We start from the raw sequence: 16,258 nt of genomic DNA on the forward strand, positions 1-16,258 counted from the left end.
TTAGTTGAGCAAACTCTCATTACACAAAATACTCTCCCACGCTGTGTAATTACAAATTTATATACATATATTAAATGGTTGCCGCTGCATTAAAAATGCAGCCACATTTAATACAAAACAAAAAACAATAGCGTTTGTTTTGTTCGCGCTTGCCTGTGATTGCCATTTTTACTGCACAGCTGTATGAATGTCGGCGTGTTGTATTTCCAGGTGAATGCCAATTTAACAAGCTGACGTGTAGAGCTGCGGGCGCAAATAAAATCAAATTTAATAATGCAAACAAGGTTTATTTTGCTTATGCTGGCCCTTGTGCCCGTTGTGCTGTCCAAGAAGTTCAAGGATGAGGAGAAACCGGAGTGGGCAAAGAAAGATATACGTGATTACAGCGAAGCCGATTTGGAGCGCCTGCTGGACCAGTGGGATGTGCGTAAAGCATAAAATTAATCAAAATCAACATAACAAAATTGACTTTTGCAGGAAGATGAGGATCCACTAGAGCCGGATGAGCTGCCGGAGCACTTGCGGCCACAGCCGAAGCTAGATTTTTCGAATTTGGACAGCAAAAACCCCGAAGACCTGCTCAAAGTATCGAAAAAGGGCCGCACGCTAATGACATTTGTTTCAGTCACCGGCAATCCCACGCGGGAGCAGGGCGAAGAGATAACCAAGCTTTGGCAGACCAGCTTATGGAATAATCACATACAAGCGGAACGTTACATGGTCGACGACAATCGAGCGATATTCCTGTTCAAAGACGGTGCGCAGGCCTGGGAGGCAAAAGACTTTTTGGTGGAGCAAGAGCGTTGCAAGGGAGTTACCATCGAAAATAAGGAATATCCGGGTGTACATGTTAGGGACGAACTGTAGTATTCATTGTATCTAAGCACTCCAAACGACATTCTCATGTAAAGTATTTTGTAAGCGCAAAAATGAACAAATAGAAAACTTTGAATTGAACATGTACCCAATTGTTTCTGCCATTCACGTGTCAACGTCAGCCGTTTTGTGCCGCCCTCGTTTGGCTTGTTTACGTTTCAAGACGTCAAAATTTCGAGCTTCAGCTCCCCTCAATTTGACCTTAACAGACACAACGGCTTTGCCCCCTTGCCAAGAGGCGCGACCGAATAGTTGCGCATGCAAAAACGCTAGAAACATGCCTATTCAAGCCAAAATCGGTCCGTCTATACTAAATGCCGACTTGGCCAATTTGGCAGCGGAGTCACAGAAATTGCTGGACAATGGTGCCGATTATTTACATCTGGACGTTATGGACGGCACTTTTGTGCCAAATCTCACGTTCGGCCATCCCATGGTTAAGTGTTTGCGTAATAATATCAAGGTAAGCTTGTGGCTTGTATAGATTGTTGTCTAGTGTTTCGTCTTACCTTCAATTTATATGTTTTCATTTACTCTATATAGGAGGCGTTTTTCGAGACGCACATGATGGTCCAGAATCCAGAGCAATGGATAGCTCCAATGGCGGATGCAGGCGTTAACCTTTATACGTTTCACGTGGAGCCCGTTGACGATGTGAGCAAGGTTAGTCGGCTGATACAGGAAGCCGGCATGAAAGTGGGCCTGGCCATTAAGCCGGGCACCAAGGTAAGTTGAGGTTATGTGTACACGCGCTCTGAAACTGAAGAAACACATGTTGCTTGCAGGTGCAGGAAATTGAGAAGTATATTGACGTAGCGGATCTTGTGCTGGTTATGACAGTGGAGCCAGGCTTTGGTGGCCAATCCTTTATGGCCGACATGATGCCCAAAGTTGAATGGCTGCGCACCAATTATCCCAACCTGGACATCGAAGTGGACGGCGGTGTCGGGCCGAAAACCATCGATTGTTGTGCCAAGGCTGGCGCCAATTGGATTGTCTCCGGCACCGCTGTGGTCGGCGCCGCCGATCAGCGCCAGGTCATTGGCGACATGCGCGACGTGGTGAAGCGTTACCTGAAATAGACTAAAATGCATATTCAATAGAGTTTATTACTTAAGTTCAAAGTGTTTGCAGACAAACAAAATTTCCCGTTCAAGATCCAATTTTTATACAATTTATATAAAGACAGGACTTTTGCATTTTATAGTTTTATACATTTATTTTTCAACATTTATATATGTAAGTATATAGTATGTATGACATTTTGCTTATAGCATTTAGTTGGTTATGCGTGTGTGTGTGTGTGGGTGTGTGTGTGTGTGTGTTTTGTCTGTGTGTGTAGTTACACTTAGATTTATGCACATTCTTAGTTATTGTACGGCCAGTTTTGGGGATTGCCCTATTTATATTTAGTTAATCTCTGGCAAAAATAATTTAGTCAGCATTTCCTTTACAATTCAACAAATTTCAATGTAAAACTTTTCATAAATTCTCAATGCCGTTTCGGGACAAACAGAAAATCAGTTTCAAATTTTATTGTCAATGTTTTTTTATATATTGTAAATTTTTAACAAAGATCTCGTTTGTTTTAGTTTTTCATTCTGTGCATAATTAACAAGTGCATTTCACCAAATGATTATCTTTAAATATATATGTATGTATGCATGTATGTGTATATATATATATATATATGTATATATATTCTGATATCTGTGTAAACACACACATGTAAATTCAACTAGTTTTTTTTTTTATTTTTCAATCAGCTTCTGGTTTTTTGTTTATCATTTTTGTCTTCATTTTTGCAAATTTTGCTACATTTTACATTTAACATTTCGCTACATTTATTATATTGTCTTTGTTTGCATTAATTTAAATTGTTTATTTAGTGTACATTCTCAAGCACATTGAAATTGAACAGTTCGAGCGCATCTGATAGTTTATTAACAAAAGTGTTTGTTTCAAAACAAATTAGAACACGCACAGGCCCATTTTTATTGTTAAGCATAGCAATTTTAACAAATATATGCATGTATGTTTTCCATTTGGATCTTCTGGCTAGTTGCCCATGTATATATGTATATGTATGCATGTATGTGTGTATGTATGTATGTGTATCTCGTAATACTCGTATGCTAATGTAAGTGTACTCCTTGCCGAGCTGTACATATATATAGTATATGCATGTATATAACTTATTTGACTTGCCAATGCTAAGCATTATTACATCTATATATATATATATATGTATATATATTTATAGGTATATATGTATTTGTTTTATACTAAAAATATACATAAAGCTAAGCGTTGGTTTCTTTGATAGTAGCCCGGAGCATAGGTATAAAAATAGCCCATCCTTAAACATGATCGTAAATGCAAAAAGCTGAAACTTAAGAAGAAAATTTAAACAAAGACGAAATCAAGGGAAAAATTCAAAGGCATAAAGTACATTGAAACTGCGTGTACATGCAGACATAAATGGCAAAGTATAATGCGTTTAGAAATCTTTATATATATATATGTATATATGGTATATATAGTAATTGTCCTTGTTGTATTATACTCATTTTCGTAAAGCATTTGGTTTTGCGTGTGGTTGTGTATTGTCCTGCCCAGTCTAATATCTAAGCGTTATCCACTTGTTATCCTGCATAATTATCTGCTCAGTGAACTTATAGTTTATATAAAGGATGCGCGTTTAACAACAGCCCACTGTTCTACACACATACATACATATACCCTATATATATATATGTGTGTATATGTGTGTGTATATGCACTTGTATAAACATTTGTGTTTTTGTCACTTGAATATGCATGTATAAATTTTTAGACACCATCACAACTGCTTAAAGCTACAGCTACTTGATATAGTATATATATACCATATATTGTATATGTATATTCTTCTCGATATATGTATATTTTCTTGTATATATTTCACTTACACTTAATATTATTTCATTATTTCCGTTTCCCTCAGGTTTTTCGCTAAAAAAGTGTTTTTCATTTTTCATTTTTCTGTGCCTTGTGTAATATGCGCTTCATTTGCCGCTTATAAATTATATTTGATATAGTACTAAGAATACTTGAATACTCTTTAATTTTTGGGGTTTGTTTTTTTTTTTGTAAACTGATTGTACAAAACATGCATATACAATTTGTATATATGTACCGAGCTAATGCTATACGCTTCTTATTTATTTATTATTATTATTTTCTTTTTCGCTTGAATGGATTATACACATACACACATTTTAGGATAATTATTTTTACTGGATATAGTATACTCGTAATACTCATCTAAAGCGTTTCAACAAGTTTAGCTAGAAATGATAGTTAACAAAACTCAAAATTCAAATTGTTTTTTTTTTTTTTTTTTTTTTGTAATTTCTTTTTAAGCCTGAAACAACCAATTTTGAGTCTTTAGTTACGCATTTCCTTCATTTAGCAAAGTAGTTGTAAATATTGTAGCACTCCAGCAAGAGACAGCCATATATAGATATATAGTACTAGATGGCATAGATATTATGCGGTACGAACTGAACTGGCGCCCAATTGAATTATGGAACTCAACTAAACTGAAGTTAAAATTCTTTTCGATTGATTTCGGCTTGAAGCATAACTGAAAATTTGACTATTATGTTAAGTTCTATTATTATTTGTATATAGGTATATTTAAAGGTTCTTTCTTGGCGTCCAGTCTAATGCGCATGCTAAACAAGTACATAGCTTTAGTTGTATATAGCTATAAATATAAGTTATCATTACATTTAAAAAGCATGTATACAATTTAATTATCATCGGTTGACGTTGCTCTTTGTAAATAGTACATCAACTAAGCCGTCGATATATGCATGTATAATACATATATAAGTACGATTTGTATCTCATTTGTTTTCATCTTCTGCTAATTCTGTACGGTTTTTTTTTTCCACATTCAATTTTGTTTATTTAAAGCTGAAACCCACGCATTGTAGTTAGTATTTTCATGACTTTTGCTAAAACTAGTTCTTAGGCCTTAAATAGACGTTTCTTTTACTACAACAAATTCACTTTAATTTTAAGATTAGATTTTTTTTAGTTACGCTTTTTTTAGGTTAGTTTTTTTTTTGGAAAAGTTTTGTGCATATTTATTGTCCTTTGCACTTTTCAGTTAGGTTTTTGTATTTTAGCTGTTTTTCTTTGTTTTCCTTTGGTATTGTCTATAACGTATTGTTTTTTTTTTCCTTCTAATTTCTAAGCGCATACACAGTTTAACACATAATAGTTATTAAATATAAATAATTACTTGTTTTTTCCATTGTGTTCCTTAAAGTTTATGCTTAGTTTTCTGCCGTTCTAAAAGCTGTATTTAATGTTCCTCTTCTACTTTTTATTCTTGGCGGCAATCATACATTTTTGTTTATTATTTTCTTTACAATTATATATATATATGTATATATATTTTCACATGTACAGACATTATATAGTGTTGTTACTTTGAGTTTTTTGTTTTTTACATTTATCTTATGCTATATGTGTAGGGTTTTAACGAGATGTTCGTATCTCTTATATACTTTTGGTTTACGTAAAATTTTCGCTTTTTGCTTTCATATATGCTTTTTATTGTCCACGATTCACGATTATTTTGTAATTTTCTTAGACACATTGATACACAAGGGGATTATGTTTGCATTATTTTTAGTTTCGTTTAGTTCCATTTACTAAATGTGTATTGACATTAGGTTTCGCTTTGCTGTTTCATAGAAAACTCTTTGTAAAAAAAATTGACAAATAAATTCGGCAAATTGACATACGATTATGTTGCCCAGATTTCTTTTTGATTTCGTTTTTATTTTTATTTTTCTTTAGGTTTTGGTTTTGGCTCAAAATCCAGCAATACCTCAAGTTCAGTAGCAAAATATATAGTATATGGTATATACTGTGTGTGTGTGTGTGTGTGTGTGTGTGTGTGTGTCCGTACAACAACAGCTTTTGCTTTGTACTTTGTGCAAACGTTTCTGTATTCAAATATCATGTCAATGTTCATGTTCATGTTCTATAAGCTAGGTATACATATGTAGAGTTACAATTACGGGGGTCGGGCTTACTTACGCTCCTCACTGTCGTAGAAGTCAATGCCCTTGGGCTTGCCGTTGTGATAATTGAAGGGTTTTCGCTTTCTCACGGGACCCGACGACATTTTGGATAGTATATCCGGCCCACCGGGATGCAGATCATATTTGAGTACAGGCTCTTCGTTGGCAGGACGCGAATGCTTCTGTATCTGCTCATTTATCCAGGGCACATATCTGATAACATTCGCATAGACACCGGGCAGTTTGGGATGAGCGCACATAATGCCCCAGGAGACGATGCCGCCAACAAACCAACGATCCTTTTCGCCCGGATACGGACATAATAAGGGTCCACCAGAATCGCCCTTTGGACATAATCAAAGTTTAAATAAAGCTTTTAATTTCTATTAAATTCAAATTCAAATTTTCTTCTATTAATCGAAGATTTATTAGACGAAAGTTAAAAAGAAATTATTCACAAAGGTCTTTTAAATTTTCCGCTTTCAACCGTTTTCCGCCCATTTTCCACGATTGTCGGTGGAATATCCAAACTTTTTTAAGCACATACCCTTATGAAATACGGTCTTGAAGATAAGCCTCAGGCCGATGGAAAGAATCTGGAAATCACGCCCAGAAAATTCTTAAAGCCAACTTTCTATTTAGGGCGTGGATTTAGCGAGCCGTTTTCCGCCAATTTTCCACTATTTGCATGTGAAATTTGCAAATATTCCATCTTAGCGTGCCCTTACATCCCATAGGGTAACCACAGACAAAAATGGATCTTTCCAATTCTTAATTAGGAGATGGAGACTTACCTGACAGGCATCCTTGCCGCCATCGTCGTAGCCCGCACAGACCATGCCCTCAGAAACGGTGAGATTGTCCAACCATTCGTCACATTGATTGCGCGTAATGATGGGCACCTGCACCTCGTTGACTATAAACTCGTAGGTGGACTTGGCTGAATAGAAGAGAAAAAGAATAAGATGAAAATCTCTTGGACAAAGAGAGAGGGAGGGAGAGATAGCGGGAGAATGGGGTACTTACGATCCTTATCCTCGCGCTTGCCCCAACCGATGACCGTGCAAAGCTGCTCGGGACGCAGACTCTTGATGTTAGGCGGCGGCAGACACACGGGCAGCAGATGCTCATGGAAAGCCACACGGGTGGCCAGCTGAAAACGAATGAGAACAAAATGAGTAACAACGAGGATTGGGAAAAGTCCGAGTAACCCACCTGAAACAGGGCTATGTCATTGTCATGTGCTATGGCCATATTGTACTGTGGATGCGGTATAACTGTCTTGACCTTGACCTTTTGACCCGTATATGTAAACGAATTGCGACGCGTGACGCCCAGCTGTATGGTCCAGTCCTCCAGATCAATAACCGTATGACTGCCAAGGATCAGAGAGAGAGAGAGAGTTGTATAATTATTTCTACTAGAGTCTAGGCAGGAACTTACTTGCCCACACAGTGGGAGGCCGTGAGCACCCACTGATCGGAGATGAGAACGCCGGCGCAGTAGAATATCTTTTCGGGTCCGCCTAGGATTGCGGCCAGAAAAGGCCAGTTGCCGGGATTCGCCTGGGAGCCACCTATAATGCGTCGCGAGGGCTTGTGGCGACCCCGCTTGACCTTGCCGCACTCTAAAGAAATCAAGACGGGATTAACTCCAGCTCATCAGGTAATCTGTTGTTCAACCCACCGAAATTGGAGCAGGTTAGCTCAGCTATGGGATAATCTTCCGTTTGCCTGCAATTGGCGAACTCCTGCATGAGCGTGGAGCGACGCTTGGCATACAGCTTCCAAATATCGGTGGACACATTAACCGAGGCCAGGAGCGGACGATGTGTGCGCTGGGTGACCACGCTGGTGGCATTTACGGCCGAATAGCCTAAGATGGAGCACACGGCGCTGGGCGAGACGGCGCGATCCCAATTCTTGACACAGGCGGGCATCCACTGGCGCTTGTTGATGCGATAGACCTCCAAGACGCCAGAGCCCACATCGCCATTGCGTTCGCTCAGACGCACTGCAGCAAGAGAGAAAACATATCAAATAGCTAGTGGGGATTGTTGTACTTATGTAATACATACAACAATTGCGCTCGTCCTGGGCGTAGGGGCAATCGATGACGCCATCGCAGATGTGCTCGGTGCCAATGCAACGCTCGTCGCCGCAGTAGATCTCGCCCTCCTGGCAGCGTGCACAGTTGCCCTCATCCTCCTGATCCATGCAGTCCAAATGGCCATCGCACACATACTCCTTGGGCAGGCAGCGATTCGTGTCGCACTGGAAGCCATCGCACTTGGGATTCGCCGAGGATATCATAACTTCGCGCACCTCATCCAAGCCCACACAATCCTCAGCGCTGGAAAAGTCCTTGAAGAGCTTACAGTTCAAATACTCCGGCAAGCTCAGCCCAAAGACATCAAAGAAGAAACCGCAGCGACGCATCGTTTCCGTGCAGAGCGTCTTACAGGGCGGCACGGCGGCCCTATAGAAGTCAGATTATTAGACAAAGATCGAATCCAGCACCAACATGAAGGTCTTAAAGGGTTTAATCCATGTTCAAGGCTGCAGTAACTGGAACTGCAACCACTTTGTGCACATCAATTCTGGTTAAAAGCTTATCCGCAAGTCCTTATAAACAACTTGTTGTGGCAAGCGCAGAAACATTTAATGCTCAATTCAATGATTATAATTATTTTATTATCTTTTAAGTAAGTAAGCAGCACTTGATGGCACATCAGTTGCCCAGCTTGGAGCTGCATTTCGAGGAACTACTTGTTTACAAGTGCTTACAAGGTAAAACGTTATTGGAGAACAATAAGTGCGGGCAGAAAATTAACTATAGACTATTCATTAAATAGAAATCGAGGTACAAGTATACCAGAAATCGCACTTTTGATAAGTGCCTTGCCTACTTACTTACCAGGCGCTTACGAAAGTAGACAGCTGCAAAGCAGCTCTTTAAATTCAATTTAAATGTTTGTGGTTTTTGTTGAATCAAGACTAAAAGTAAGGGATACCTTTGATGCGCCAATTAACAAACCAGCTCTTTTTGAAGACAACTTTATTCCCGCCTGATTCCTGAAGGAACTACATTATTAGTAGCAGTGCGATTGGATGCGGTCTTGCAGCTGAGCTTAGTCTAGATATCTTGAAAAGTTATCCCAGCTCAAATTAATTTTTTAACCGATTTTTATTAATAAAACCATATTATATAGTATTCCGATATTTACATTAGTTCTTTCCCCTGTAAGTATTCCTATCTTTTAAAGTAAACAAGTTTATCATGCAAGAACTTTATGCGACCTATCCTGTTAGAGAAACTAGTGAATTCCGAGTTAGGCAAATATTTTCTAATAAAAACCAAAAAAAAAAAAACCAGTCAGACCTAAGCAAAGTTTCATTGGGAGTCAGATATTAGTTTGCATAGAAACATAGCGGCTCGGCTTTCGGTTCTGATCAACAATAAATATAGCAAATGAGTTCCTTTTATGTTTGACAAATTTGATTACAACAATGATAATACCCTCTCCATGGGTATAGCTAAGTGAGAGTATTGGAAACCGGGTGGATGTTGAGGGTAGAGAGCTGCGCTCGCAGTTGGAATATTTACTTGAAGCCGGCTGAGTGCAAGGATGAGGGGCCATACGACGAATTCACGCTGACGGAGCACGGGGTAAAGTATCTTGGATAATTAGAGGGAAGTAAAAGACGCCATAATCTAGGAATGGCTGCTATATCGAACCGGAAATTGGTCCAGATGCTTCAGAATGGAGAATCTAAAAGCTGTCGAGCTCCTAGCACACGGCCCAGAGATCTCTCTCTGAGGCTCGTTCTATCGCCCTACTGAAATTACGTCATCATCTTACCTCACATAAGTCATTTGTCCATTTGATACACTACCTGGCGTGTATTCAACAATAAAGCAGTTTTTCAGCCGCAATAACTTACCCAGTTTGTCCACACTTGGGCACAAAGAGCGTGCATAGGAAGAGTGAGACAAGCTCGTAGCAACGCACATCGACGAGTGCCTCGTAGGAGTCGAGATCCTGCGGATGAGATTGTTTAATGCACTGACTGGCAGTTCCTCACATATTTACCACTTGCGTCTCCAGCTGGCCAAAGTGGCCGATGTAATTGGGAAAGACGGTGTAGTTGTAGGGTATCTGCGGTCCCTGGCAGAACTTGACAATGATGGGCAGACAGGTGCCCGGTGCGGGATTCTTGCCAAAGCTCGATGTATCCTCCACATGGATGGTATTGATGATCGTCTTATTGACGAACTTGATCGTGGGATAGGCATTAAAATAGGCAGCCAGGCCGCCGGCAATGGCCAGCAATGCGAACGCATTGATCAGGATCTGGAACAGGCGGAACTTCAATCGTCCGTTGGTGATGTACGGATTCGAGCTCTTGCGCCGATTGATGATCTGTGAAAGAGACGAACTCGTCAGCTGGAAACGACTTCCGATCCCGTTAAGCCGCACTCTCACCTGATGCTGCAAGGACATGGTGTGGGGTGCACCGTTCTGAAAGCGCACAATGGTTTGTAGGCTGCTGGGCGTGGCATTTGGGCACTTGCTGAGCGGCGAGAGCGTCTGCGGCGGCTCCAGCTCCTCGATGGGCTCATGCTGCACGCCCTGGCGACAGACAATGGGCGCCGGGGCGCTGCACAGCCGCTTGGCGGACAGCGAGGGCAGCAGCGGCGCCTCCATTAGCTTGGAATTGTAGCCCGGACTGGATGTCTGGCTGAAACTGTCGCTGGATATGGTCGAGTCCTGGCGAAAATTCATCTTGCCACGCAGGGGCGCTGCCGGATTGCCGCTGCCAAAGCGCATTGGTGCCAAGTCCATCAGAGGCTGACGCTGCAGCACGCTGGGAGCTTGGCTCTTGCGTGCGCTCTGCGCCGATGCCAGCAACGGCGTCTCCATGAGCTTGGAATTATAGCCGGGACTGGAGCTAATGGAGTAGCTATCGCTGGACAGCGTCGAGTCCTGTCGCTGCTGCAGCTTCGGATAAACAATGGGCGGCGGCTTGTTGCGATTCAGCTTGTTGCGCACGGTCAGCGGCGGCGGGGCATGCACCTTGGCCACATTCTCCATGCACTCAAACGAATTCAGATTACGCAACGGCGGCTCCGGCGGCCCTGGACGTTTCGGTTGACCGCTGGCAACGGCGGGCGGCGGTGCACTGCCAGCGGCGGCAGCATCACCGCCGCTCAGCGACACGGACGTGGAGGACATGGTCGCGCTGGATATGGTGCTCGAGCCGCTGCCGGCCGATGAGGTCGATGCCGAGGCCGAGACGCTGCTGCTGCTCTCCTTGCCACAATCGCTTGACGAGTTGTGGCTGCCCTTGTGGCTGGCCGGCGGCGGCGGCAGCGGCAGCTTGCCCGGCAGCTGCGGCAACTTGCGTGCCGGCACCGTGGGCAGCTTGTTGCTGCTGTTGTTGTTGTTGTTCGTGCTGTTGTTGCTGTTGCTGTTGCTGCTGCTGCTGCTGCTGTTGGCGTACAGATTGTTGTTCAGCTTGTGCATGACATCGTTGAGCGCGGCACGCTCCAAGCGGCACGTGTCCTTGGCCAGCGGCGAGTCTATCGAGCTGGATAGCGGCTTTTCGTCTAGCGACGATTGCGTGTCCACCGATGAGAAGCGACTGCGAAAATCGACGCTCGTCGAGCTCGAGGCGAAACGTTCGCTGTGTGCGCCCGTCGTCGAGCCATATGCCGAGTCCACGGTGCTGCTGGAGGAGCGCTGCGCCCGCTTGGCCATGTGACCCGTGGCATAGCGGCCGCTTTGATAGCCAGCGACCTTGACAGGTGTCGAGGTTAGTGACTCATCAAAAACGGAATTCTCCAAGCTCATGCGGTCGTCATCCGATATTCCATCGGCATCCGCGTATGTCGGACGTGCGGCCAAATCAACAAGCAGCGCTGATTGCCCAACAGGCACACCCACACCCACTGTTGCGCCTGTCGCCTCCATGCTCTGGTTTGTTGGCTGCGGATAAACAAACACGCTGCCATTTCCAGCTGCGGCGGCGGCGACGGCGGCGACGTTATCCTGGCCCACATCCTGGCTGGGCTGCCAAGCGCATTTGACGGCGCGCATCAGACGACGTGGTATGGGCGGCGGCGGGGTCACGGGCGTGTCCACACGCACCAACTGCTGATGCTTGCCGCTCGCCATGGGAGCTGACTTGCAATATTTCTGATCCGCCATGTTTACCTGTCACACACACACACACACACAGACAGAGATGGAAAGTAGAAAGTCAAATGGCAATTCGGGCGGGCAATGAGTCAGTCTAAGCCGCCACTAAGCCGCAATGCAAAACCTGACACAGCTTTCTGCCCTCATGAAACAGAGCCAGAGCAGATGCAGAAGCGAATCTCGCTAGGTGGGGAGATGTGTGGAGGGGGGAGAGGAGGGAGGAGGGAGGTGGACTTTGGGGCGGAAACTGAACTCTGTTTGTCCGCAGATTTGCGCGCGTGGCAAACACAAAACATTTTTGATTCGAGTAGCATGGATAAGAAGGCGGTGGAGGGGGGGCGGGGCGGCTGAGAACGAAAGCTGACATTGTGCAATATGTGCATAGCCCAGGTGGGGGTAGTGAGGGGGGGCTAGGCTGTGCTATCGATAAATTATGCACCGCCAGCGAAAGTTTGTCCGCATAGCTAAGTGCAACAGTGCGGAGCGCTTAGCTTTTTTATGGCCAGATATTGGCTAGTGAGTTGGCAGAATTTGTGTCTAAAATGCTGACTAGGTTTTAGAAAAACAACTTTTCCTGACTTCCTGCCTGCGGGTTCGGTTAGTGAAACTGAACCTTTAAAATCTATATCGGGAGATTTTAGAGCAAATGCTTGGCCACAAGTTTATCAGACTACAGAGCTGGGTCTCCTTTGACCCTTTTTGAAATATGATGCGCTTGTATTCAAGATTTGTTGCCTAATCAAAATAAAATTGAAATTCAATTCCGAGGTAAATTAAACCTAAGCTAATATTATTATGTGTTTAAATCTGTGATAGAAATAATTTAAGTTATTCGTTTCTTTTGAAATGCAATTTTCCTTGGCAATCCACGTTTAAACTAACATACTATATCTAGAGCTTTGCTAGTTCTTAAGACTTAGCAGGATTCCGTGCTCCAAGAAACAGACATAGTTACCTTCTATTGTAACCAGAGCATATTTCCAGGGAAATGTGCATTTTGTGAGCAGGTCTTTTCCCAGAGTTTGGTCGAGTACTTACCAGAAAGTCGGCAGCTGCTTGGGGCAGTTGGGTTGGCTTCTGCTTATCCTCGAGCATGGGATAATAGTGGGACGAGTGGCGACGTACAATGCTGCTGGAGCTGCTGCTGCTGCTGTGGCTGTTGCTGTGGCTGTTGCTGTTGCTCGGCAGGGGGAGCAGGGTGACCGATTTGCATTGCTCCTGTTGCTTGTCGTAAAAGTCCAACAGCGAGTTGAGCGGCAGAGCCAGGCTGGAGGCGCGTTCCGAGCTGCAAAACCGATTTAGATAGAAAACACGCGAATTAAGTGGTTTAAGTCTTAGAGTGTCAGAATTTACCGTGTGCGGTTCCTTTGGGCATCGCTCGAGTGCGGATCCTGCGTAACGCTCAGAAATTGTTTATTCATATCTAGTGCGTTCATGTTTTAATCAGCGTCATTAAGCGAAATCGAACTGCAAGTGGCAAAAAGTTACGAATAAGTTAAACAACTTTTTTGGCAACACTCTATCGACACACACACACACACTCGACTAAAGCGTGGCGCATGCTGTGCATAACTAATTTGAACTACGAACTACGAGAAGCCCAATGCAAAACGCTGTGAGGCACATGAATAAAAATCAATTATGCAATCGCTCACACTTTGCACAATACGTGACGCTACAGTGCCCAGACAAAACAGTGCAGTATATAAACTATGCCCAACTGTGTATAATTGTATATGTGTCTGTGTCTGTGTGGCCCTGTCCGTGTGAACGGCAAGCGGAAACGTTACCCTGCCACGCAATTTGGCCTTTTGTGTCTAATGGATATGCCATTAGCCGGTCACATAACAAAACACCGCCACAGACAATGACATTAGCTTCTGGCTTCCAGAGAGTGATCCTATAGACACATCAAATATGTTGTTATTGGCAATGGGATATTATGAAAATTGTCGCAGAGATGAGCACGTGTCGTGATTTTCCTGGTTACGAAATTTTATATTAAAATCTAACTTTATTTTACTATATTTAGTTTTTGAGAGTTATCAGAAGAGCTATCCATTCCAAAGAAGCAAAAGACTTTAAATTAATACACAAAAATGTTGTGCCCCAAAAAGTATGCTATAAAAATTAGTCTAAAAATGTGCTACATGACATTGATTCTGTTCAGCTTTCGATGTAGCATTGAATAGTGTTAAATTAAGTTTGAATTAACTTGTTTTGCAATGATTTAGACAACATAAATATTTTTCCAAGTCTTTTTCCAGTTAAATGCCTTGAATATTTTATTTAATAACTGCAAACAATCCGACTTGAAAAAGTGCTCAGCAAACACTTAAATTTTCGACTTGGAATGCTCAAATATGAATTTGGACGGTCACGTGCGCATCCCTTGCCCAAATCCTTATAGTATATGTTCGTGGGTCAGGCGCCATGAGAGTGTGTGTGGGTAGTTATAGTTCATTATCGCAATATTGTCATATTTCTAAAGCATACATAATATATATATGTGTGTGTGTGTGTGGTAAGTATCTGTGGTTTATTGTCAGCCACTTTGACATTGCCCAATATTCATTTGTTGACACTTGCATCCCGCCCCTGCCTGCTGGCAGCTGGGCCTTAAAGCTGTCAGCGTATAATACACAATATTATGATGGCTCCATTGCCTTTGACATGGCCGACTAAAGCCGTCTTAAAGTTGTTGTGATTGTTTTTGTTGTTGTTGTTGTTGCTGCTGCTTGGCAGCTGGCAGCTGGCAGCGCGAAATAATTGAACGATTTATGACTTACGCTCGATGCTGAAGATTGAGAGCTGTCTGGCAGGCAGGCAGGGCAGGGCAGGAGAAGTCGGCACATCAATAAAAACGTGAGTCAATAAAACTGATAATTAACTTTTGAGCAGCAGTGTGCTTAAGCCACAGGTAAGCATTCAAAATGAAACAAACAAATGTGTAGAGAGTATCTGTGTGTTGAGCATGGCCCTTCCCCCTGGGTAAGCGACCTAAATGTATGAGCTGTTGCACAGTTTTCCAGTTTTTCACAATTCCAATAAATAAATAAAAAAAAAGTAGGGGCAGCAGCCAAGCTGTCGCCAGAGCGAGACAGGTGCAACAGGTGAAAGTGAAATGCAAGCGAAGAGGGGAAAAATCAGGACAATGCATACACACAACAGCCAACAGGCTACCACTCACAGGCAGAGCGAGAGCGAAAGAGAGCGATAGAAAATGAGAGAGATAGTGAGAGAGAGAGAGAGAGAGGGGGGGGAGGCAGGCAAACAGTTTTGCTTGATAATGTGTCAAGGACGAAAATTGACACTAATAGGATTCAATCAACTTTGACAAGTGCACACAACAACAACTGACAACTGACAACATGTCCTGGCACACGCATATCTACCTGTGTGCATGTGCATGTGTGTGTGTGTGCGCGTTTGCGGTTTGACTGCAATTTACTGTTCATATTCCGTAAGCTTCTCAAATTCTAGGAACTATTTTAATGCTAATTGCCAAGCTATTATATTTTCAACTTTGCATACTCAAAATGCAAATGGAGTCGTGCTTAGGTCGCATGGGGAATACCCATTAAGAGTCGGAATGCATTTAACCTAATTTCCTGCCGGGTTTTGCTCAGCACAAATATATGTGCTGCGGCTGTTTAGGATAAGCTTCAACAAATATTTATGCCCAAAAAGCGTGGGCCTAGTTAAAATTGTATTTTAATTGTTTTTATTAGCTTTTGGAAAGTTCATCTCGCCAGGCTGGCAAACGCGGGCCTAAGATTATTTGGATCACCTTTTAAATATTGCTCAATAGGCTTCAAATATACTTTCTTTTATGGATTTGGATAAGTGCCATCCTCAACTCTGGTGAATAATTGAAAAATTATTAAACAAATCTTTCGATCGGTCTTAAGCCCATTTTCAAATATCTTTGTGAACATTCATTTGATATGTTTTGGAAAACTTTACTTCATCTTTTCTGGCTAATTTCTGTTGTTGAATGTATACTGTACCTTTAAAATATATATTTTTGTCATATGTATAAGCTTGCCTTTAAAAGGAATATCCAAACTTAATGAACTTCGTATGAAGTGAATTT

General features: G+C 42.5%; 3 protein-coding genes across 5 annotated transcripts in view; 2 read left to right on the top strand and 1 right to left on the bottom strand.

The window, feature by feature from the left end:
* The first annotated feature begins 210 nt into the window (after nucleotides 1-210).
* boca (LDLR chaperone boca) lies at nucleotides 211-957 on the top strand. Its single transcript, XM_002050297.3, has 2 exons — nucleotides 211-423; nucleotides 478-957. Exons 1-2 carry the CDS (start codon nucleotides 274-276, stop codon nucleotides 865-867), a joined length of 540 nt encoding a protein of 179 aa, XP_002050333.1. The 5' UTR covers nucleotides 211-273; the 3' UTR covers nucleotides 868-957.
* A 1-nt stretch (nucleotide 958) lies between these two features.
* On the top strand, nucleotides 959-2,080 carry Rpe (ribulose-phosphate 3-epimerase). Its single transcript, XM_002050296.4, has 3 exons — nucleotides 959-1,339; nucleotides 1,420-1,602; nucleotides 1,662-2,080. Exons 1-3 carry the CDS (start codon nucleotides 959-961, stop codon nucleotides 1,956-1,958), a joined length of 861 nt encoding a protein of 286 aa, XP_002050332.2. The 3' UTR covers nucleotides 1,959-2,080.
* The window catches only part of Corin (corin serine peptidase), a 32,877-nt gene continuing 18,279 nt past the window's right edge, over nucleotides 1,661-16,258 (bottom strand). For 2 of the 3 annotated variants that reach the window (XM_032435674.2, XM_002050295.4), the window contains exons 2-13: nucleotides 13,516-13,629; nucleotides 13,201-13,447; nucleotides 10,447-12,177; nucleotides 10,054-10,383; nucleotides 9,905-10,002; nucleotides 8,038-8,438; nucleotides 7,647-7,973; nucleotides 7,404-7,587; nucleotides 7,176-7,335; nucleotides 6,987-7,113; nucleotides 6,755-6,900; nucleotides 1,661-6,304 (exon numbers count right to left, since the gene is read on the bottom strand). In XM_032435674.2, coding sequence (XP_032291565.1) covers nucleotides 5,969-6,304; nucleotides 6,755-6,900; nucleotides 6,987-7,113; nucleotides 7,176-7,335; nucleotides 7,404-7,587; nucleotides 7,647-7,973; nucleotides 8,038-8,438; nucleotides 9,905-10,002; nucleotides 10,054-10,383; nucleotides 10,447-12,177; nucleotides 13,201-13,447; nucleotides 13,516-13,598 — 4,170 coding nt within the window. In that variant the 5' untranslated portion in view covers nucleotides 13,599-13,629 and the 3' untranslated portion in view covers nucleotides 1,661-5,968. The remainder of the gene's footprint in view (nucleotides 6,305-6,754; nucleotides 6,901-6,986; nucleotides 7,114-7,175; nucleotides 7,336-7,403; nucleotides 7,588-7,646; nucleotides 7,974-8,037; nucleotides 8,439-9,904; nucleotides 10,003-10,053; nucleotides 10,384-10,446; nucleotides 12,178-13,200; nucleotides 13,448-13,515; nucleotides 13,630-16,258) is intronic. The other variant, XM_032435675.2, reaches the window with a different exon arrangement.

Source organism: Drosophila virilis, chromosome 5 (assembly GCF_030788295.1).
Source record: "Drosophila virilis strain 15010-1051.87 chromosome 5, Dvir_AGI_RSII-ME, whole genome shotgun sequence".
In the NCBI taxonomy this organism is placed as follows: domain Eukaryota; kingdom Metazoa; phylum Arthropoda; class Insecta; order Diptera; family Drosophilidae; genus Drosophila; species Drosophila virilis.